At 38.0% G+C, this 24,291-nt stretch overlaps 1 protein-coding gene across 10 annotated transcripts; it reads left to right on the top strand.

Moving 5' to 3' along the window:
• The first annotated feature begins 2,236 nt into the window (after nucleotides 1-2,236).
• LOC133853882 (uncharacterized) lies at nucleotides 2,237-23,896 on the top strand. 10 transcript variants are annotated; one of them, XM_062289909.1, is made up of 13 exons: nucleotides 2,237-2,450; nucleotides 2,979-3,108; nucleotides 3,814-3,918; nucleotides 4,979-5,126; nucleotides 8,136-8,336; nucleotides 8,521-8,643; nucleotides 8,867-8,904; nucleotides 8,979-9,108; nucleotides 10,358-14,887; nucleotides 20,333-20,488; nucleotides 20,710-20,811; nucleotides 20,891-21,033; nucleotides 23,245-23,896. In XM_062289909.1, exons 4-13 carry the CDS (start codon nucleotides 5,049-5,051, stop codon nucleotides 23,525-23,527), a joined length of 5,784 nt encoding a protein of 1,927 aa, XP_062145893.1. In that variant the 5' UTR covers nucleotides 2,237-2,450; nucleotides 2,979-3,108; nucleotides 3,814-3,918; nucleotides 4,979-5,048; the 3' UTR covers nucleotides 23,528-23,896. The 10 variants fall into 10 exon arrangements, with proteins under 10 accessions (XP_062145893.1, XP_062145913.1, XP_062145909.1 ...); XM_062289912.1 differs by lacking the exon at nucleotides 2,237-2,450 and adding an exon at nucleotides 2,597-2,700; XM_062289920.1 differs by lacking the exon at nucleotides 2,237-2,450 and adding an exon at nucleotides 2,711-2,801.
• Nucleotides 23,897-24,291: the final 395 nt, after the last annotated feature.

Below are 24,291 nucleotides of genomic sequence, written 5' to 3'. Positions count from 1 at the left end.
CACACGTCGACGCATACATAAAAGGCATCGAGGGTTCTTTTTGGCCATTTTCACGCTTACAAAAAAAAAAATGAATTTAATTTAACATTTTAACATAAATAAAAGGTGGTCCAGATTGATGCACGTGATGTCAAAACGTATCACGTGATAAAAGGAAGGCGAGCTTAGCTGTGCTTGACACCATGATGCCCACTTTGAATAGAAATTGAAACGCAGTACCCAACCCATGTGCACGGTGTCCATTGAGTCCCACCCAAAGGGCGACCCCACCGCCGGTGCCCATTCCCATGCCCGACTTCAATATTGCATTCACTCGTCCGACGACTCCTCCTGCCACACTTGCTCCATGTCTTGGCTGCACCCCATTGTCCCCTTGTTAATACAAGAGAAATGCCAAGGTGTGAAATGGTGAATTTTAATCATTTAATACTCCCCGTCCGGCCTCACATACTCCTATCTCGACTCTTATATTTTTACTCCTATTTTTAAAAAAATTTATAATTTTGGCCCTCCAAATTATTTTTTTTCAATTTGCCCCCTCAAAACCTAAAAGCTGGCTCGGCCCCTGATTAACAATATTAGTAATTTGGAGGGACATTGTTGTTTTAATAAGAACCGATCAAATGATTAGTTAAGAATACCACACCAACATTTTGAAATAAAAATATAATATTCAATATTACTCCTCCGAATAGTATTTTATGAAGGTTTTTACAAATCTCCTTTATGCCATCTCTCTTAAGACTATTAAAAATTAATGTGAAATTGTATGAAATGGCACCGCTGAATTGTAATATAGGGACAATCCAGTCTTTTCCTCAGCTTTAAAAAGGAAAATCTATGGATTTCATTAATGAGCAAAAAAAAAAAAAAAAATTCCGAGGAAAATTATTATTTTTCTCTTCTAGCCCATTATCTACATTCCTTCCCAATGCTAAATGGAATACCATCCTTTCTATTTCAAATACAATGAATAATATTTATTTTATAGTCATATTTTAAATTTGTAAATTTAATAGTATGAATAATGTTAATAAAGTTGAGTTTTTTTTTTTTAAAAAAATAATATGACATTATGTATAATGTTAGATGTATTGATTTTAAATTTGGGCTATAAATATATATTATTCATTTTAAATCCTGAATCATACCCATTTGGTATTTAATGCTCATTTGGGTATAAATTGATGAGAAACACAAAATTGAAGCATCTTTCCTTAACAATACAAAATTTGGACAGTAAAATAGTTAGTCTCAGATCTGATTCTCATTATTACCATTTATGCACTTTAAACTATGATAAATATTAAAGATATAAAAAATGTCACATTATTTCAAGCATTTTAATTTAAAAACAATAACTAAAATCTTCTTAATTAACCTAATAAAAAATGAGTTTACCATCAATAATGATCGGCCGTAAAACAAAGGTTTTACAGCATCAAATTATAGATTAACAACTCATAAAAAAATAAAAATTACAACAAAAATACTATAAACCTAAAAACACTAAATCCATCCTCCTCTCAGCACTCTCACTCTCTAAGGAAACTCCCAAGCACGTTTTCTCGGCCAAAAAGCCGGAATCCGGCCGGAAGGACACTCCCGAGCATGTTTCCCCGTCCAATTGGTCGGAATCCGGCCGTTCTGGCCGGGGAGGGGCCAGATCTCGGCTGACCGGGATCCGGCCTTTTTTGGCCGTGGAGGGGCAAGATTCCGGCTAGATCCGATCGTTTTGGCTGGGAAACGGCCAGATCCGGCCGTTTTGGCCGGTGGATCCCGGCCAACCTGCTGGTATCCTGTTGTTTTGGACGGAGAACGGGTCGCCGTGACGTGGCTGGAGGATTGGTTAGCGGCGGAATTCGACAATGATTTGGCGGTGGCCGTCGGCAGAATTCGGCGGCGGGTGGCTGAACAGGTGGTGGACTCGTTGAAAAGGAAAAATATTGGGTGTTTTTTTATGCACAGTGTATTTTAGTTTTTTAACGATGCGTAGAAAGGACTCCCATAAAAAATTGAAAAACAATTGGGGTCCGAACGTATTCGATCATCAGCCATCCGTAAAAAAAGGGGAATAAACAAAAACACAAACACGACTTTTTCTGTAAGAGCAGGAAATGAGTCAAAGGCGAGGGCATTTCAGAGAATCCAACGCTACCCTCCAGGGCAGTGAAAGTAAACCCCACTGGACAACCTTATTTGTCTAATTGGGAAAGTAATAATGGAGGCCAATCACAGGATTTGGCGGGTTTTTGAGGTTGATATACGAGCTAAACTCCCAAGCTCCACTTCACCTTATTAATGGCGATACCCCCCTACACTTAACCACTTATTTACGCCAACACAAAAATACACCCACAATCCCTCAAAGTCTCTGCGAGTCTCAGAGCCTTCGCTGTAAAGATTCCTGCTCTTCCTTCCGCCCTAAGCACCTACAGATCCGCAGCTAGGTACCCACCCTCACTGCGCTCCCTGCATTATTTTAATCCCATTGTATTAAATATATTTTCTTTTATCTTTTTTTCGTTGTTTGTTTTGAATTTTTGACGATTTAAATGTCAACATTTACTGGGGGGGGGGGGGGGGGGGGGGGCGGGTTCGTATGTGCGCGTCTCTCTCTCTCTCTCTCTCTCTCTGTGTTCCTGTTCATTCACAGCACTGGGCGTAGAAAAATCACATTCTTTTGGCGTTTTCTTCATGGTATAAGTTGGTTTAAATTCGACGTCCCACATGTCAAATCTGGTAAAAAAATTTCTTTTTTTTTGGTGGGGTTTTGGTGGACGTTTTGTTGAAGAAAAACAGTAGTGCCTTTTAGGTTTCAGATTGCATTTTCTTTCCACTTTCAGCTAGGCATTTGGGTTGAATCGATTCCTCTCTTTTCGCCGTTTCACTCTTTTTCGGCATTGTTTGAACGTGTTTTCCGGGTCTTGTTTCTTGTCGTTTTCTTCATTTATTTCTTTTCTTTTCTTTTTTCCAAGGTGAAAAAAATAGCTAAGATTCACTGTGTTTTCTTGGACTTGGAGGCGTTAAGTTTGCTCCTTTCAAGTGGGCATTTGGGATTGTCTCTGGGTTTGGCGTTTTGGGAAAGTTTATGACCGGTCGAACAAGGTATGGGCTGTAATTGGCTTTTGTTTCCGTTTCTATATTGGTTTCTAGTTCAATTTTTTTTCCTCTTTTTTTCTGTTTGGTTGCTGAGAAATTAGAGGAAAATGAAATTGTTGAGCTTGACCCAGCTGGACCAAGTTGTTGTAGTAGGTCCAGTTGAATGGACTGTCTACATTTTGATTCCTGAGGGATTGCCTTTAAGGATTCAAAGTTATAATTCATTCACGTATATTTTCTAAGCAACCAAACGGTGAAATTAGTGTTTTTGAATGTAAATTGAAGATCTCGATTTGTATAAATCTGCATTTTGACCGAGTTTATTAATGATTTTAACTGTGGGTTTTTATGATAGCCTCATCCTCATTATTTTCTGGTTCCTTCTAGCCCAGGGAGTTGTAGGATCTCAATGCTAAAACCTTTTTTTCGTAATAATTCTATTGATTTCTTTTTGGCTAATGAAATTTGAACATAAGATTTGATGTACATTGCTCTTTAATATACGAACTTGCTTATTTACTTAAATAAATATACATATTAGGGCCTGCCAATTAGCGTGCAACTCACTAAATCTCACTAAATGAAAGTTGCCTAAACAACTGTTTGTGCCGAGTAATGAATTCTAATTTGAATTTTGGAGTGGGAAATTTCATGGCATGTACAATTTTGACTTTTTGTTTTGATGAGAGTACTTTTATTTTGATGCATCAGGATATTGACCCGAAATTCAGCATATATTGGAAAGTGATCCTGTGTTCCTTTGACCCTGCTATGTTGTGAATTATCAATTTTCCTGTCTAAATGTTGTAAATTCTGGTGAGTGCCTTAAACCCTAGGTAGAACCCACCCCTTAGGATGTTTTACCACTGTTCAAGGACAACTGCATGTTTAATTTTACAAAGCTTTGAGGGTTGAATTAGTGGATATGATGTTCAATTAAAGGTTTTTTTTAAGGTTTATTCTTGTTTACTGTAAAAAATTACAGCTAGGTAGGTTTGAGGTTTCGCCGATTAAATGTAGTGTACTGGATTGTCTGGCTTCAAGTTCTTAATCTCGAGTCCTGTTGTAAGGACCATGTCAATGACTGGACTCTTGTCTATTGCTCCTTCCATCAAGAGTTTTTCCATTGTTTCCACAGTTTCATGTTTTAATAAGGGAACTTATCATGTTAAATCTATTTGTCCAGTTGAGCTTGCATGAGTCAGCATCTAGGTGTTGTTCCACATGCATATCCTGCAGCATCATAGAAATCAAAGGTGGTTTCAGTGCTCTAGAATCTTGGTCAGGTTCCCATATAGATGTTTTCCTTTTTCAGAGTTTACTTTTAAGTACTACCACATGGGACTTAATTATGGTTGCCTTAAACACCATTCTTTTTGGTCTTCTTTTCTATTAGAATTCTAAGCATGCTAAGTGTTTAAATATGCAAATACATCATCTGATCCCATTGACTACATTTTAATGTTTTATGATATTACTTATCAAAAAAAATGTTTTATGATATTTCTCTTGTCAAGCTTTCTGTTGCTTCCATCAAGTGTTAGTCATTGGCCCTAATTTTTTATTTATTTTTTTAAATACTGCTGTTGAAACTGCTCTTTTTATAAAATCTTAGTGACCTCCAAACTGGTTCAAGGCATCTGTGCCTTTTTAAAGTTGTAATCTCCCTGCACAATGGACAAAATTTTCCTTTTCTATGCATTTGTTCTAGTAAATTCCTAAACTTAGTTGAGAAAAATAATTTACAGCTAGAGTATTGATGTTTGTCATCCAGCAGACAGCAATTTTCATCTTTCCACATTTTTTTTCTGCTTTTCATGTATCATCATCATCTTATTTATTTGTAGAATACTACAACCATGTTGTGTTGATTTAGAATAAATGGGATCGGGGAATGAAGTGGAACCCTGATGTTATGCAGCCAACCATAATATAAGTTTCCAGTGATGTCAAGGATTGCAAAGTGGAAGCTTGAGAAGACAAAAGTAAAAGTCGTTTTCCGGCTACAATTCCATGCTACACATGTGAGTAAAATTTCTGCAACTGAAAGACATTTCGATAAACTTAATTTATCAATTTCTTTGTTGACCTCCGATGTATAATGTATGCCTGTGATTAATTTACGTTGTACGCTAGAATTTCACCACTTTAATACTTACAAACAGACAACCACAATTACCAACATAGATTCAAAATACAGCAGTATAAGGTGAACTAGTAAACTCTAAGGCGATTTATTGAGCAAATGTGTTCAGTATTTGTGCAATTCTGTAATTGTTGTAGGGTTCTGATCTAGCTAGAGGCGGAGCCAGGTATGCTGAGTGTGGGCAATTGCCTCCACTAAAATTTCTTAAACTGAAAGTTTTGGCTCATAATTTCTAATTTTTTTTAAAATATCTATTGTTTGCACCCGAGGTTCCTGGAAATAGAAGGTGTGGTCACTTTTTTTTTTTGATAATGTTACAACTTTATTGAAAAAGCATAAGGCATCCCTACGTATATAGGCAATATACAATAAAGCTGTTACAAACCCAAAAAATAGCAAAATGACCTATGAACCCTCCCAGCCAGAAAGCACCCAAAACCCACGTGAAACCCAAATCCGAAAAAATCGTCAAAACTATCCTCGAAAAATGGTAAGATTTAAATTGAACTTTTTTTGCCTCAGTTTTAATCTGTTTGTTTTTTTAAAACATAGGCCATCATCTATATATTGAGTTCCATAATTTGATTGTTTGGTTATTTGATGAAAAATGTTACATATTTATGGCATCTATTGACTTGCTTATTTACATAGAATATTATAGTGGTCTAGGATTTTCCTCTCATGATTTATTTGCTATAATTACAATTGGTAATTTATTATGGAGAATTTAAATTGAAGCTTTTAGGTCTTTTAATATTTGTTTTTTAAAATAATAAATTTCTTGAATTAGATATCATATTAATATCACTGTTGCTAACTTTACTCAACTCCTATTTAGTTAATTTGGGTTGTCCCTTTAAAAAAAGAAAAACATATATGAATTTATATGCTGTAAACGTGTGTTGAGGTTAATCAAGGTATGAGAAGTGCTACACATCCCAAATTTTTTTTCCAAAATTTGGTTCCCAAATGATGTGTCACAATCTCATGTGATCTATCATTTTACGAAATGTGTCATCATCTTGAGATGATGACGCATCATTTGAGAACCACTTTTGGGGACAAAAATTTGGGAAGTAGAGCATTTCCCTCAAGGTATTATTTTTCAATTGATTATGGACTAATATTAAGGCGATCATGCAATCTTTTCAGAATATGAAATTGATCGTGGACAAGTTTAAGGAGTTATTGATTTCAGATAGAAAATCTTTTCTGGAAAGCAATCCAAGCTATCCCGCTCTTAGGACTGCCCATGGATTTACTTCTTTTTACTCTTTCTCTCTCTCTCTGCAAGCTGATCTCACACCGATTGCCTGATTTCGGTATTCAATTGTATGTAGTACACTTCGAGCATTTGTTTCTTTGGGTTTGTGACTAGCATTTTGCAGTTAAGATTTTCTGGACTGAACCTTCAAAGTTAAACAAGCAGTTATCGCCCTTACCCCCCCACCCATCCCCCCCCAAAAAAAGAGAGAAAAGACAATTCAGTGCAAGATTGTTGTGACTATGCAACAGTTGAGGAATTTTTCAAATGTCAGCAGCACCCAAGTACGTATACAAGAGAGACACCTAATCAGAAGAAGAATTCTAATAAAAAAGCTGTTTTTGTAATCAGCACATGTTTTTGTTAAATACTTATAAAAAAAAACATGTTTTTGTTAAACCACCCATAAGAACCATATTCTGACTTTTATACGGAGAATATCCAACAATTGCTACTATTCTGTCACCTCTGTTTGGCTCCTTTCAGAGAATTAATCACACTGAAGTAAATGAGGCGGGAGTCAATCATCCTGATTGTGATATTTGGATATTAGCTTCTTAACAGTCTTGCATAAGGACAATGCTGCATTGAAGACCACTGGAAATTTCAAAAATATTTGAAGACCTAAAAAACATTATGGGAATGCAGTTAGTTTACTGCAAAATCTAGCCATATAATTATCAGCAGGCATTTTATGTTTTGTACAGAAACCAGACCTATCAATGATAAGTGGATTCATTGAGTTACATAACTTTAGTTGGCATATGATTATATATGAGAGCACATGTATCGTCGGTATTACCTTGATATTATGCTTTTCTGTAACTGTTTCTTATTTCTTCCAAAAATTCAGATTTTTTATTTTTTTATATTATTTATCTCAGTATACAGAATTTGTTTTGAGTATTGGAGACTATGATATTAAACTTAAGGTGTCACATGCATTATGTGAGGTACAGGAATCAGGATAAGGCACATCCTGTGCACATATTTTCTATTTAATACATAAATGAATAAAGGAATCAGGATAATTTGCACAATCCTAAGTTTTCTGTGTCCCCATGGGTATATTTATGTCCACCATGCAATGTGGTGTTCTGTTGTTAGAGTTCTTATCGTTGACATTTCCAAGAACTTGGTTAATAGGAGTAAGAAGGCCTAAAGCTTTTGTTCTCACTTTTGATTTTGTCTTGGTATTGAAAGATGTATCAAAATTTGTTCAAGTATAGCAGGAAGTCTGGAATGAAGCCCAAGTTGTGTGTTGAAATTATTTAAGTGGCTTTAAGTTTGGCTCAAAGTTCTTTTGGACGTTTTATATTGAGCTTGTTTTGGCAGTTGGGCTAAAGTGCTTTTATAATGCATGCTATCTACTCCTTGTGTACTGGAATAGTGTGCATGTCTCCAATTTTTCTGAGTTTTGGAGTTATGTTCTCTTTTTTTATAATTTAGGGGTTCTCTTGTATACTCCTTGTGTATTAGGGTTGCGCCCCTCTACTCTTTAAATGAATAAATATCATTTATCTATATATAAAAAAAAAAAGCATGCTACATATGTGAATTTTGTTTATCCATCTGGTTTTGTTGTATATGCATTTAATTTATATTTCTTTTTGCATGATCTAGATTCCACAAACTGGATGGGATAAGCTGTTTTTATCTTTCATTCCTGCGGATTCTGGAAAGGCAACCGCAAAGACAACCAAAGCGAATGTGAGAAATGGCACATGCAAATGGGGGGATCCTATTTATGAAACTACCAGACTTCTTCAAGACATCAAAACAAAACAATATGATGAGAAGCTCTATAAACTCGTGCTGGCAATGGTAAATTCCTCCTATATTCTTACCTTAAATGATACTTTCTAATGTAATCAATATTTGAACTATATGAGTTAACATTATTTGTCCTAGTTATTATATTTCTCTTGTTTTTCCTTCGATCTTTTCTTTTGTTTTTGTTAATAACCGAGATTGACTTTATATTTGGCCTAAATCTCATTGAAATCAGGGTTCTTCACGTTCCAGCATCCTTGGTGAGGCTAACATCAACCTTGCTGATTATGCTGATGCCTTAAAGCCTTCTGCTGTTGCACTGCCACTTCATGGATGTGACTCTGGAACTATCTTACATGTGAGGATTTCTGAAGTTCATCTTCTCTCTGACATAATACTATCTTGAGAAAAGTATTTTGTTATTTCTCTGCTTGCTAGGTCATATATCAATAGCAACGACTATGTTCCTTTGTAGCTTCCAGTAACAAAGTTTCATTATAGCTTGCTTGCTATAAAGTATTTCCCATAGAGATGTAGTGCTTTCCCTCATAACATTTTTTGGTTTTGTTATTCAATATCAGGTCACTGTACAGCTGCTAACTTCTAAAACCGGTTTCAGGTACTTCATTTCGAAATACATTCTTCATGCTTTAGCTATTTTCAGTGCATTCAATTCTATTTGTTCGCTTTCAGAGAGTTTGAGCAGCAGAGGGAACTGAGAGAGAGGGGTCTGGAGACAACTTCTGACCAAAATAGTCATTATGAATCTGCTGGTAGAAAAGTATCATCTTCTGGAGAGACTGTCAATGATCAGATGGATAAGGTTTGATCATTTTCTTCTTGCTTTGTATTTTTCCACATATAGTCTATGCATAAACTATTCTTTATGTTTTCTCTTTTTGTACAATAATAAGTCAAGTAATTTTCTACCAGAAAAATTTCTGTCATGTATTTCATGTCATAATTCTGGTCTCTTCAAATCAGTTCCTAATATTTTTTTAATAACAGAAGATGCATATTGATTTGTCCACTATTAGCCTGAGCAATGCTGGCTGCCAGTATGATAATTAAAAAGGCCTATTTTAAAATTATCAATGCTTTTGAGGTGTTTCAGACATGTGTCTAGGAAAGAATTTTTGTTGTCTGACACAATAAAATTCCTCTTTCAATGCATTCAATGGTTACGTAGAAAAATAGCAACTTAGGCTCTTTCTTATGCTGTTTTATGAATGCAAAACAATTAACATAAATTCACACTACCAAAATTTAGAAAGGGAGATAAGAGAAAGCACAAGGATTGAAGTGGTTTGGCCTTAAAGGCCCACGTCCACTGTAAGAATTGCCCAACAGGACTACATTTTGATCTTGTTGACTTGAGAATATTGAAAGGATAAAAGGTAAACGTTTGAAACTTATGAACTTATCAAAAAAAAAAACCATTTGAAACTTATGATTTTTCTATCTCACCAAAACACATTTTTCAGATACTTACCTTCGAAGATTATCTTAAAATCCTTTACACAGATATAAGAACTGCTGAAGGAGTTTATTTTTCTTAAGCGCTCAACAAATTTGCTGCAATAGGTCCTTCACTACCTATCTATCCCACAATGTCAAGGCCAGTGCTATTAACGGAAATCAGGCTATCTTAAAGTGATTAGGCCATTTCGTTGTTGAAATGGCCCTCACCTCTGTTGTCTTGGATGACATAAATTATGAACACATACTTGAACATGTTTCTCTCTCTAGAACGTCCAAAGTACTGGTAGAGATTTCATAATGGTATATTTTTAATCTCCTATTTATTTTTGGAGGTCCTAGAAGATGTTAACTAGTTACCAAAGAAATTGACAAAAGTTTTCCTGTAGTGAGTAGAAGGAGAAAATCTGGTATTGTTTTCTTACTGGTGATATTTTAAAGGCATTTTTAGTAGTTTGGGATGATAATTTGAGTGGCCTAAATTATTCGATATGGAATAATACAATTTAGTGTTCCTATGCAAAGCCCTGTTCCTGGCTCAAGTATTTTCTCTATGATTGACAAGTATGTTTATCTTCTCTGATTTTTCATAGGTTACTGCAAGAGTTAGATTCAAAAAAGAACCTAAAGAGCTGCCTTCGCTTGAAGAAGAGGTGGGACTGAATGAAGAGTACGCAGATTCAGCTGTTGGGTTTGATGGCTCATCCAATACTTCAGAAAGTTTGTATGCTGAGAAGCATGATATGTCCAGCACAAATGAAATTGACAGCCTTAAGAGTACAATCTCAGGCGATTTAGGTGGACTCTCCCTTAGTCAAAGTCCTCAGCCAGAGAAAGGGGACCCTTCTGATAATAGGTTTTTGGCTCAAGGGACTAATGACTGGGTTCATGGCTGGAGTTCTGATTATTCTGCAGATAATGAATTGGCAATCACTTATGAAGAGAATAGTAGACTTAGAGGAAGCTTGGAAGCAGCTGAGTCTTCTATTCTTGAGCTTAAGCTGGAGGTAAGCTCTTTACATAGTCATGCTGATGAAATAGGTGTTGAAGCACAAAGATTGGCCCAGCAACTTGCTGCAGAGATTGCTTCAGGAGAAGAACTGGCAAAAGAAGTTTCTGTAATGAAATCAGAGTGTTCTAAATTCAAAGATGATCTTGAACAGCTTAAAAGTTCTAAATTAAGCCCTCCATTTACCATCAGAGAATCTATTGAGACAGACCAGCATCACTTATCTCAAGAGTTACAGTTGAGATGGCTAAAGGGGCTTTTATTAGTGGAGGATAAGATAAGAGAGCTTCAAAACAAGGCATGCTTTGGACTGCATGAAGGAGACTTCAGGTTCCTGCACTCAGACTTGGAGGCACTGCTTGGTGTTCTGCAGGATCTCAAACAAGGAACTGGACAGGCAATTTCAGGGCTCAACTTTACAAGTGTAATGGAAATGAGAGAAATGAACTTACGTAGAAGTGAGCCAGTTGTACCAGGAACTGGATTTGATGCAGACTTGTATCAACCGGAAGGCATTCTTCATTGTCTTAAAATTCCTAGTCTGGTGTCTCACGAATCTGATTCTGTTGATGCGACAAATGCATTGAAAGGAAAGCTCTTTGAACTTCTAAGGGAGTTGGATGAGTCAAAAGCTGAACAGGAAAGCCTTGCCAGGAAAATGGACCAGATGGAGTGCTACTATGAAGCTCTCATTCAGGAACTTGAGGAAACGCAGAGGCAGATGATGGGAGAGTTGCAAAGTCTCAGAAATGAGCATTCTACTTGCATGTACACAATTTCATCCACTAAGGCAGAGATGGAGACTACGCACCAAGACATGAATGAGCAGCTACTAAGAATCGCTGAAGACAAGCGTGATTTGGAATCTCTCAACAAGGACCTTGAAAGAAGGGCTATTACTGCAGAAGCAGCTCTTAAGCGGGCACGCTTGAATTACTCTATTGCTGTGAACCAGTTACAGAAGGACCTTGAACAACTATCTTTTCAGGTTCTATCTATGTTTGAGACTAATCAGAACCTTATCAAGCAAGCTTTTGCAGATTCTCCAGAACCCATCTTTCAATCGTACCCAGAAACAGTGCAGAACCAGAAATTGGATTCAGAGGAACATCATGCTTCCAAACTCTTGCAGTGTCAGCGTAACCATATAGGGGCAAAAAAACAGAACTTGGGTGGATATGCTCTTTCTGAGGATTCGAAAATATCACTCTTCTTGCAGGAAGGACTATACCAAAAGGTTGACGATGAAATCTACGAAATTCATTTGGTGAATGTATACTTGGATATTTTTTCGAAAACTCTACAGGAGAGTTTGCTTGAAGCAAGTTCTGAATTTAGACTCATGAAAGAGAAACTTGAAGAATGTAAACAGCAGCTGGAGCTTTCAACTGAGTCCAAGGAGTTACTGATGCTTGGGCTGCAGGATGCTATGGATGATGTTCATTCCCTTAATGATTACAAGGCAACTTGCATTGCAAAATGCAATGACTTGGCTCAGCAAAACCAAATTTTAGAATCAAATTTACAAAATGTAACCCTTGAAAATCGTCTTCTCAATCAGAAGATTACTGAATGGGAAGCCTTGATGACAGAATACAAAAGTTATGAGAGAAAGTATGAGGCCTGCGCTGAAGAAAAAATAGATTTGGAAAATTTTTTGAACAAAAAAACCCAAGAAAATGGCAATCTTGAGAATGATATTTCCTCTTTTCAGGAAGAGTTGAAAGCAGTCAGAGTGGAATTTGATGAGCTGATTTCTGAGAAGGAGAATCTACAGAATACTATCAACTTTCTGCAAGATAAATTGTCGAATCTGTTGACATCTTCTGAAAAAAAGTGTGGTGGACTGTCTCTCTGGAGCGAATCTTTTTGCCAGAATTTGGAGTCAAAGAACTTAACAGGTGTTCTGTTGCAATTAGAAGAGCTTCATCATACTGCATTTAAAAAGATTCTCCAACTCATTGAGGAGAAGAAAGTTCTAGTGGATGAAAGAGATTTGGCTCAAGTGTCTTTAAGAACAGCAGAATCAGATAATTTGATCATGAAACAGAAGTTTGAACATGACATGCAAGCTATAATGGATAAAATAGATGTGTCTAATTCCCTGTTGGAAAAATTTCAACTAGAAGTTGAGGCTGTTGCTAACAGACTCAAGGTTAGCTCTGAAGCTGAAGAAGGATACACACAGCAGCACAAAGAACTTTTATCTGATCTAGATCGTTTGGAAGTTGAGCTGCAACAACTTACTTCTAAAAACAAGGATCTTGCCCATGAGATCTTCGCATTAGAAACTGTAACTGATGACCTTGGAAGGTGTAAGTTGACCATAGCAGCATTTATGGAAGAAAAAGACACTTTGATGGTTTCTTTGCAGGATAAAACGGAGGAATCTGCCAAGCTTGCAATGGAGCTTAATAATTTGAAAGAAAGTTTGCGATCTATGCATGATGAGCTGCATATCGAGAGAAGTTCCAGAGATAAATTTGAGAGTACAGTCTTAAAACTAAATTCCCAATTAGATGAGAAGCAATCCCAGTTACTACATCTTGATCAGCAGAAAGCTGAACTGGTCCGTCTTAAGCAACTGGTATCAGATCTAGAATTGGAAAAAACGAGAGTCTGCCATCTTTTGTTGGTCACTGAAGAATGCCTTAAAAGTGTCCAGGAAGAATGCTGTTCTGTGGAAATGCAGCTGTCTGAAATGCATGAATTTTCTATGGGTATAGATGTTAGACTCATTTTCACAAGAACTCAGTGTGACGCCTGGATAGAGGATCTCATTCAGCAACTTCAATCTGCAGATCAGCACCTTGTTGAGCTTCACAAGAAGCATCTTAATGATGAGATAGTACATGATCGTTGTCTTGCTAATGAAGCCTGTTACGTTGAAGAGAATGCTAGTTTGTTGACAACGCTTGATTCCTTGAAGTCTGAGTTAGAAGCATCTATTGCTGAGAACAGAGTACTTCTTGATAGAAACAATGTTTTAACGTCTGAGCTTGAGGAACACAAGAATAGAACTGAAAATATCAAGGCCATTTTCTATGTGGAAAAAAGTCAGCATGCTCTTGAGGTTGAAAGGCTGGAGCACAAGTTAATGAATTGTGAAGAAGAAGTTGATAACCTGATGTTCTCCATGGAGGAACTAGAAGTCAAATCTTTTGTACTTAAAGCCAAGTTGGATGAACAGCTTGTGCATATAACCTTGTTGGAAGGACATAATGATGAACTGATAATGCTGCGGAAGCAATGTAGTGAGCTTTGCTCGAGGCTTGCTGAACAGGCTTTAAAGACAGAAGAGTTTAAGAACTTGTCCATCCATTTGAAGGAGCTTAAAGACAGGGCTGATGCTGAGTGTCTCCAGGCTCGTGAGAAGAGAGAACCTGAAGGACCACCAGTTGCCATGCAAGAGTCTTTGAGAATTGCATTTATCAAAGAACAGTACGAGACCAAGCTGCAAGAACAGAAACATCAGATTTCCTTCTCCAAAAAGCACAGTGAGGAAATGCTGTGGAAATTGCAAGATGCAATTGATGAAGTTGAGAATAGGAAGAAATCTGAGGCTTCTCACTTGAAAAGAAATGAAGAGCTGAGATTAAGGATCTTGGAATTTGAAGCTGAGTTGCAGTCAGCACTAACTGAAAAGTGTGAACTAGTGAATGCCTGTGACATGATGAAGGCTGAAAAGGAGTGCTCATTAATAAGCCTTGAGTGCTGTAAGGAAGAAAAGCAAGAGCTTGAAGTTTCTTTGCAAAAATGCAACGATGAAAAATCTAAAATTGCAGCAGAGCTGACGTTGATGAAAGATTTGCTAGAAAGTTACACATCCCAGATAAATATTCAGAAGGAAGGCTATGATAGATTACTCAAAGTGGATTGCATGTCTGATGAGCCCGTTGTTAGAAAACTCCAGAAAAGTTTGATTACAGGCATTCCAAGCAATGGAAGATTAATTTCAGATGTGGCTCCCGGGAAGAGTCCGACTGAGGAACTGTTTTGTAAGCTCTCTGACCAAGATAGTTCATTGAATTTTGAGGAAGCAGAACATGCATGTGCAATTTCTGTGGATGAAGCTGACCATGCAAGTGCCATCATGAATGTGCAACACACACAGGTATTTCATTTTTATTTTTGGTTGGAAGCATCCTTTCAGATGAATCAGGGTAGTTCATTTTTACCTTTGTAACTTTTGCAAATGGGTATCAAAGGTTACATGTAGCATACATGTGTGTGCCTTGGTATAGTTTAACTTTATGTATGAACTGATTTGATTTTCCTAAGAGAACATATTCGTGAAGTTCTTATCAATTAAGCAGATAAGTTGAAACTGTGGCATTTATATGTGGATTAGGAAGCCCACAATATGTTGATGTACAGAAGAAAGAAATATTTAGGATAGAGTACATCTTATGTTACTTGACAAGCATCAATTCTGGTTTACTAATTGTACTTTTCTGTGTTCTATTTGTCTAAGAGACCTTTAAAAAAAAACAAAAAAACAAAGAAAGAAATGTGATTACTTATATAATCATGTAAAGAGTATTTTTTTGTCATTTCTTTTCCCAGTGTATTTTGATCCTGATCTTTTGTGCTCCATATTTACCTTTTGGCCTTCAGTAAAGACTGTTTTTAGAACTTAACCAGAAGCTTGTAACTTGTAAGGTCTTTAATACTAGCATAAATGTAAACGGTGGTCTTGCGAATTAATCACAGTTAAAAAGAAGAAAAATAAAAAATGAGTAAATAAATAAAAAATGGTGCATTTGGATTTTTATTGATAATGATTGAACATTGTCTTCATATTAGGTTTGAAATGAGAAATGTATCGATCTAAATTACATTATTACTGGCTTGAGTGCTGGAATCTAAATTTAGCACAAAAGCACAATGCTCTCTTAATACAATGGCATATTACAACCAAATTTAAAAAAAATGAGCTAATTACATTTTAATTACTTTTTTCCCACAGGAATGCTTCATATATGTATAACCAGAGGCTTGATGGCCTACATAATTTTTTTTTTTTTTTTTTCACTTGTCACTTAAAACAATGTGCACGCAGGATTGCGGTTTATCTCGAGCATTCATGTGATTTGTGTGATCTGCAATATAGGTTTCCTCTAGAATTCATGTGTTTATGTGATTTTCTTAACACTTCCTAGGTACAAGGGCATTTTGGGGTTTTAATGATTGAAATGGTCAATCATTGAGGACGCTTGAGGTCCAAAATCTTTTTCAGTTCAACCAAGCTCTCTTGGGGAAATGGTTATGGCACTATGTGCATGAAAGAGACTTTGTGGAGGGTGGTAATGGATTCTAAATATGGTAGCTTGTGAGGTGGGTGGTGCTCTAATGAAGTTCATGGGTCCAATGGAGTTAGGGGGAGTTTTCTAGTCATACTAGATTTGAGGTAAGTAATGGCTCCAAGATTAGATTTTGACATGACATGTGGTGTGAGAATCAGTCCCTTAAGGCAGCTTTCCCTGTGTTATTTAGTATTGTCCTTTGTAAGGATGCTTCTGTGGCAGATTATTTGGAGTTTTCTAGTAACTCCCAGTAGTGAATTTTTTTTTTTTGGATAAGTAAGCAAAATTTTATTAAAAAAAAAGCGTAAGGCACCCTTAAGTACACAGGTAGTATACACAAGAATAACTAAAGCTAACCCACAAAAACCCAACAAAACTCACAGAACTAAAACCCTAGAATCCGAAAAAGAACACCCAAAAACAACCCACAAAGGAACCCAACTAAAACACGGGGAAATAAACCCTATGACCTGAAAGACAACCCACAAAACCCACTAAGGCACACAACCATATGTCATGTGAGCCTTGCCTTTCCAACGCCTAAAGGAAGCGTTTGCGTCACCATAATTGATGGAGCTTTTGAAATTCAGGAGCTCCCTCTTGCCTTTGGTCTTCTAGTACGATATCATCTTGTCCGGTTGAAATCTTCTTCCATGGCATCCTGGATAGCCAAGGACTCCTCACCAAAAACACCATCCAACGCCCAATCCAAGGACAACCCATCCTATAAATCATCGTCCTTCGCCCAAACCACTATCTCCCCGTTATGATCAAAATCGATAGGCCATTCCTGAGATTGGGAGAAGCCATTTCCCTCTATGGATGAAGGAATGATACAACCACTCGGAGGGAAGGGAGGCCCTAGCACCCCGACATCGTTGACCTCCCGAGACAAAGCAGGAGGGACTAACACAATCGGGCGAGGGTTGAGAAACCCCTTCCTAAGCAGGCCCTTCTTCACTGGAGGTTCTGCAATTGTATCCTTGTTAACAAAGCCGACAGTCATCTTCAAGGCTTCCTAGGAATCTGATAGCAACCCATCATTCCATTTCACAGAGTGACCTTCCCTGAGCTTCCTAGCCCTCCAGTAATGTTGCTCAAAAGGTTTGGAAATGTACAACAAGGGAAGGGAAGAACGAATCTTCTCCCCCAACTCAGAAGCCCCTGAGAGAGGAAGAGGGGCAAAGGCATCCCTGTAATTGGAAAATTAATTTTATCAGAGCAACGCATGACTGGGAGATGGACCTCTTTACTTCGTTCTTCAATTTGTTTGATGTTAGATAATTCTATAAAGTCCTATCTCCCCTTGATAGCACTCATTTCCCTTGGAAGAGTATATGACGAAATAAGGTTCCATTGAGAGTGATGTTCTTTGTTTGGTTGGCCGCGTTAGAGAAGATTCTCACTGCAAATAATTTGAGGAAGTAGCATATCATAGTGGTAGATTGGTGTTGTATGTGTAAGAAGAGTGGAGAATCTGTTGATCACCTGTTACTCCATTTTGAGGTTGCTACTGCCTTATGAGATTCTATTTTCAGTCTCTTTGGGTTAGCCTAGGTCATTCCTAGACGAGTGGTAGATCTATTTGCTTGTTGGAGATGTCAGTTTGGTAGTTCTCATATTGCAGCATTGTGAAAGATGAGTATGTCCTGCATAACGTGGTGTATATGTAGAGAACTTAATGACCGTAGCTTTGAAGATCACGAGAGGATGGTGGTGGGCTTAAAGGCTCTTTTTCCTTAGTACCCTATACCACTGGGCAACTGTCTATGATTACTTTCTTGCTCTTTTTTTCTGTTTCTGGTTAGGTGTTTCTCTTGTATACATTTTGTGTACTTGAATTGTTCTTGCGCTTTTTAATGAAATTCAATTTTTTAATAAAAAAAAAAATTGATTGAAATGGTATTTAATAATTTTGTCAAACATGGTGATATATTCATAGCATACTACAACTTATGCAGCAAAGGCATGCAAAAAACAACGAACTGATTCAACTCTCATATAATGCCAGAGTCCCTCAAAAAGTCAAAGCCTTTGCTTAGACAATTGCCTGAAAGAGGGCTCCCTTGGCAAAAAACCATCCCGATGAGTTTTTTTATCATGTAAAAGGCTGCTGCTCCTTCTCATTGTTTCTTGTTCTTCTCTCTTCCTTGCCTCTCTGAACGCGTTTGAGACATCAGCTTTCTGTGGCTGTGGCTGTGATAGTGGGTTGTAGTTCTAGGCTGTTGGTTGTTTGTGATGGGTTTTTTGAGTCGGTTTTTGGTAGAAACCAAAGCTAGGATTATCAGTGTTGTGTTTGGCTGAAAGAGGCTGCGGGATTTCTCGATCAGTGTTTTTGGGTTAGGTGACTGTTGCACGGTTGCTGTCCATGGTGGAGATGCCAGTCCAGGGAGCAGAGTTGACTGATTTTTTTAAATCGCCGAGGGAGGGGAACAGGTCTTCTTAGCACAACCTTGCTTTAATAGGTATGGTCGATATTTGGTGGTGGTGGTGGCGGTGGCAGAGTATGGGGGTGATGGTCAGTGAGGGTTCATTGTAGTCCTAGAGAGGCATGGAGGTAGGGGCTGGAGGACCTGTGCCACCAAGTTGAGAAAGGTGGTGGCCTTTCTCGATTCGTCTTTCAGCGTGGGGCGCAAAGCTTCATACCCACGCCAGCCCATTTGGTGGTTCGCTGCCGAACGCCGTGGGTGGCGTTCCTTTGGTGGCAGTGAGAAAAACGTGGGAGAAAGATGTTAACGGTAGGTCATATGCGGAGGTGGCAGGTAGGGTGGAGCTGAGGCAAAAGGGTCCGTCAACGTTGAGGGTGGTGGCGAAACGAGTGCCAGCAGGAACTGCAGGGATGGGGGAGTCTGCGATGTGTACGGAAGGCTTGTCGTCTGGCAGGGGAGGCCATGCAAGGATCGTTGCTGTCGTGGGGGCCATACCTCAGTACCAAAAGGACATCATTCGTGGAGGGTATGTAGATGCGTCTGATCCCGGTCAGTGAGGGTTCATTCGAGGGAATGTTTTGGCAGGTGTCAGTGGGACACTTCATATTTTCAAAGGACAGCTGAAGGAGATGTTAGGGAAGTGGACCGGGCTTTAGCAAAAATAGATGAGGGCATGACCTCGATTGGGCCAGAGAAGTTTAGTAAAGTGGGTCAAGCCAAACCTGTACTGGCGAAGCCTAGTAATGAGACCAGTGAAAATATTATTTTGCATTATATCTCAGTTCCTTCCCTACTATGTTTCTTCTTTTTGATTGGTTGCTAGTCTTTGATAGCCTTGGTTCCCGGGGACATCCTTTCTACTCTTAGTTCCCCCGTCTTCTAGATTCTGGAAACAAATCGGTTTGGATTATGACCTTCTTGTACATAGGAAAGGAATTGGATCCTTTCTGGGATATGTTTGGCCGGATCAAATTTCTTTGCTTTTTCTGGATTTTTTTCAATCCATAGATTCTAAGGAATTTCCCTTTACCTTAAGATTGGCAAGCTGTTGTTTCCTAATATTTGGTTGGAATTCATACATGGGTTGCTTTCCCCACAGGGCAATTGAAATTGAACTTTAATGGTTGCTATTTTGGTTAGGCCAGATAAGGAGTTCGGTTCTCTAGAGACCACAGAATGGAGACTGACTGAAGGTGCCCTTCCGTTTTGTAGTTGCTTGTGCTTTTATATGGCTGCAAAGGAGTGGAAAGCCAAGAACTTGTTGAACTTAGTATCCAAAAAGGCACTTGAGCTACTTCCTGTTATACTAAGTGATTTTGCCTCACTCATGGGCTCGTGTTGTGCTAGATCCTCAAATTAGGCAACTCTTGAGACTTCTTTGCAAAAATATGTGACCACTTTGGGAACGTTTCTGTGTGGCTAAATGCCTTAGCTGTAGGAACTGATGTATGTAACTCATCAGTTTGAAAAGTTCATGTTTCAAAACAGTCATGCAATTTACTTTGCTGCAGAAAGATGACTGTAAGTTGATTTATTTATGCCATCTTTCTTAGTTGGTATTTTATTTCTCTCGTGTTGCTCAAAATCGTTAGTTTCTCAGTGATGTTTTAAGACTTGATTGTCAAGTTCTTGTCCTGAACTAGTTAGTAGTTCTTTGCATTACTTATAAACTATTAACTTACGTCAAGTAGCTTCAAATCATGTGTATCTATGTCTCAAGAAAAGATTGTTTGCTTGTATCTTCATCCATTTGGTGTATTCTTTCATATGACGACACATTGAGAGCTTGGTCACTAACAAATTTCTTGAATAATGATTTATCAGGATGCTCTTGTATCTGGAGGTGCAAATTGTATTCCAAGTCTTGCACTTGTAAATCAAGAAGACTTACTACACAATGACGAGAAGCATTTATCTCTTACCAATGATCACTTAAAAGCCCAAAGTCTAAAGTCTAGCATGGACCACCTAAATAAGGAGGTAATATATTGTGAAGGGAAATGATAAGATGCCTGTATATCACTTCTCATATGTTCTTAGAAGGCCTGGGGGAACAAATATAGCATATTTTTTTTGTCATTTACAGCCTCTAGGACCAGACATTGGATTTGCTAAGGATATATTCTGATAAAATGTATCTAATTTTAGATACATTAGAAAAAAAAAAAAATGTATCTAATTTTAGTTTTTTCTGCTTGCAGTTGGAAATGATGAAACACGAGAATTCACTTCTTCCCCAAGATCATAGTGATTTATACTCAATTTTTCCAGGTTTACGAAGAGAACTGATGCTCTTACGCAAGGTAAATTAATTTGCAGCCTTGACAACCTTACAGTATATTAGCTCCTTATTCTAGACACTTATTTCTGCTTCTTTCTCAGGCAAATGAAGAACTGGGAAGCATATACCCCTTGTTCAATGAATTTTCATGCGGTGGTAATTCATTGGAAAGAGTGCTTGCCCTGGAAATTGAGCTTGCTGAAGCGCTCCAATCAAAGAAGAAATCAAGCATCCACTTTCAGAGGTATACCATGCTTTACACCTGTGATAAGCCTAGCTAATTGACCTGCAGTTGCCATTGTTGGGAGCACAAAATGTTCTTGTCAGAATATATATATATATGTGTGTGTGTGTGTGTGTGTGTGTGTGTGGGTCTTGTACTTTAAAAGCAATATCTCGTGTATGAAAAGCTTAACCATGCCTTGTTCAAATGTAAAGTACTAACAAGGGCTCAAACCACTATTATAGGGGGTCCTGTAAAGCTTAGGCCCTGAGGCTCGCTTCAAAAAGTTTGCCATGCCACTCAACTTCAAAAAGCCTATGCCCAAATAAAGCACGTGTGTGTGTCTGTGTGCCTGTGTTTTTCTATTCTACCATGAAATTTGGTCTTGAAGTTCCATCATTTTCTTGTCCCTGCTGATCTAGAAATATGACCACCAGATCTTATGTATGCTTCTTGTTTATTCATCATCCTCCCAACTAATCTAGTGTATTGAATATGTATTCCTAAGATCAGGCAGTGTTTTGGCACTGCCTCTTCCAATGTTCATTCTGCCAGGCATTATTGCTAGTTGTCAATGTAATATTACTTCAGATTGTTAAGGAATCACACATTAACTGGATTTAGAATTTGATATTGGTTTGTGTACTAGTTGGGCCTCTCTACCTGGTAGCTGAAATTTTTGGGTTGGATGTTCTAGTATCGTATCAGAGTCCAGTTTATTTTTTTTAGACTGTGTACCAGACTTATTGTCTTTGTTTTGGTTTTAGTTGGATTCTCGGGTTCGTTTGTCTCAATATTTGGTTTTTGTTGGGGCTTGAAGTGAGAGGGGTTCTTAAGGAATTGCATATTGGTTGGGTTTGGGACTTGATATGGATTAGTTGGGGGGCCCACTTACTAGCTTAAGCTTTTGGGTCATCTCAACTACCTGCCTACGAGTTCTCACCTTGCTGTATCTTTATGCCTTTTTCTCTTTTATTCTATCTGCTTGCATAGTAGAATTATTTTCTAGATATCTTGTTACGATCCTAGGTATCCCACATAGCTTAAGTACAATCTTAACTATGTGTATACAAGTTATTAGGCGCCTTCACCTTGCAAACCGGTTTTTAAGGGTAAGTTCTACCTGATGTTTGTATCATTTGGTATTAAAGCTATGCACCATGTCATGGGTTTGAGTTGCCAAGGTTGCGACCTATAGGATAGAGTGGGCCGCCATAGACATCGGTTGCGGAGCGTGGTGGTATGTTACAATCCTAAGTGGTCCACATGGCTTAAGTACAACTTGTTTATATAAACTCTTGGGCACCCTCCCCTTGCATGCCGGTTTTCAAGGGTGAGTTCTACCCAAGATTTGTATCATATCTTCATTCTTTCTTTGCTTGGTTTCATGTTCTCATAAATTGGGCTCTTCAAGACCTGGGGTTTATCTCATTAATGCCTGCTGGCTTTACTGCCTCTTGTGATCAGGCCAAAAACAAGAAAATCTAGGAGGATATATCATTCCCTAGTGATATCTGGTGGTATTCCACTACAACAGGAGATATGAATAGTTTCTGTGGCATCCACCATTCTTTGATAGATTATGCACAGGATACGTTCTCTTTTGGGTCACACTGGTCACCAGCCAGGTGATCCTATACTCCTGTCTAGCAATCAATCTAGTATACTTTTGGGATCCTTGCTTAGGTTTCCTTTTTTAATTTATGAAAGAATAACCAACCATTGGGATAATCTACCGGTGACAAAAACATACATTTGAATACTTATTTACATCCCTGATTCTTTCCCCTTATCATTTTTGAGAAAACGTTTTTATGGACAATTCTATATATCCAGCGCATAATCTATTGTTTAGGATACTTCAATTAGTTGGGTTTAGCCCACAAGTCCTACAAGTGGTAGTGGTTCACTGAACTTCCCTCGGATAAAATCTTCCAAATTGGTGAATCCAAATTCATGACCCTCCATTTCTGCAGTGTGCTTTCTGCTGATGAGCTGCACTGTACAGCCCCCCTTGAAGTCATTTTCAGCAATCTTTGAATATTTACCGCTTTGGTGTTTCTTCAGCCTGCATGGATAGCTAATGCAACCAAAATAATACAACTAAACTAGAAGTTTCAGAATAGAAATGGATCTTAGAATTTTAGGGGACAGAGGTAGTTCACCCTATATAACTAGCTAGACAAAGTATTCATCTAATTAATTAACATGATATTCTGCTCTGTGATCCAGTTCTTTCCTGAGACAACACAGTGACGAGGAAGCAGTATTCCAAAGCTTTAGAGATATCAATGAGCTGATAAAAGACATGTTGGAACTGAAGGGAAGGCATTCAGCTATGGAAACTGAACTAAAAGAGATGCATGACCGTTACTCTCAACTAAGCCTTCAATTTGCCGAGGTTGAAGGAGAGAGACAGAAACTCATGATGACTCTGAAGAATGTTCGGGCATCCAAGAAGGCCCTACTGTTTAGTCGCTCCTCATCAGCCTTGCCCGGGGAGAATTCCTCCTAGCCACATAAGCGACTGCTGCCATCTTGCTTGTTTGCACGATCCCAGAGACAATCGTTTGCCGAGCTAAGAAGTAAATGCCCCCCACAGAGATAGACTGAAGACCCAGAGACTGGAAATCCTACAGCAATGGTCAACTGTTTACAAGCTTGGTATGGGATGTCAAAAGCTAAGTAGCAAGTATTTTGTGTAAATAAAACTTTGCTTGCCAACCAATTTCATTGGTTACTAGTATAAAAAATATAGATCCCTGTAACATCTTGGCTTCTTCTTTTTTCCTGCCTCACTGGTGCAATTCATTCAGCTGTATAGTAAATCAAAATTTTTGTACCGACAATAATTCTATTTAAATCTTCAGAAGAATCACAAGAACATATTTGTCCTCCGCGCTTTATGCCTTTCTGCCTAACATTTTCTTTTTTGTTTCTGGAAATTGACCATTGCATTCAGATTTACTTTACACATGAATTGCCCCTTTATTGGTAGTGACGTGGATAGGGTGCTTATTGTGTAGAATATCTTTGAAGAGCGGTAAAAATGAGTAAATTTATACTTTGCTGTTTGATCTAGAAGATGTAGAAAACTTGTAAAACATTAGGCTGTATGTTGGCCCTCACGTGAGCGGCACAAAAGGCAACAAGATTGGTCATGTTTTATCAAGGATCAAACGAGTCAACCTAAATTTAAGAACAGGGCCTTGTTCTTGTAAGCAGTCTGATAATGGATCCCCAACTCAAACTAGTAATGCTTTCTTCGTAGCTCTTCCT

The sequence above is a fragment of the Alnus glutinosa genome, chromosome 1, assembly GCF_958979055.1.
Source record: "Alnus glutinosa chromosome 1, dhAlnGlut1.1, whole genome shotgun sequence".
Classification (NCBI taxonomy): domain Eukaryota; kingdom Viridiplantae; phylum Streptophyta; class Magnoliopsida; order Fagales; family Betulaceae; genus Alnus; species Alnus glutinosa.
Note: the sequence above shows the minus strand (reverse complement) of the source record. Positions and strands in the feature narration are given on the sequence as shown.

Coding starts and splice junctions, on each gene's coding strand:
- LOC133853882 (XM_062289929.1), top strand. CDS start 5,049: ATGTCAAGGATTGCAAAGTGGAAGCTTGAGAAGACAAAAGTAAAAGTC. Junction 8,905..8,978: donor ACTTCTAAAACCGGTTTCAG/GTACTTCATTTC, acceptor GTTCGCTTTCAG/AGAGTTTGAGCAGCAGAGGG. Junction 9,109..10,357: donor TCAATGATCAGATGGATAAG/GTTTGATCATTT, acceptor GATTTTTCATAG/GTTACTGCAAGAGTTAGATT.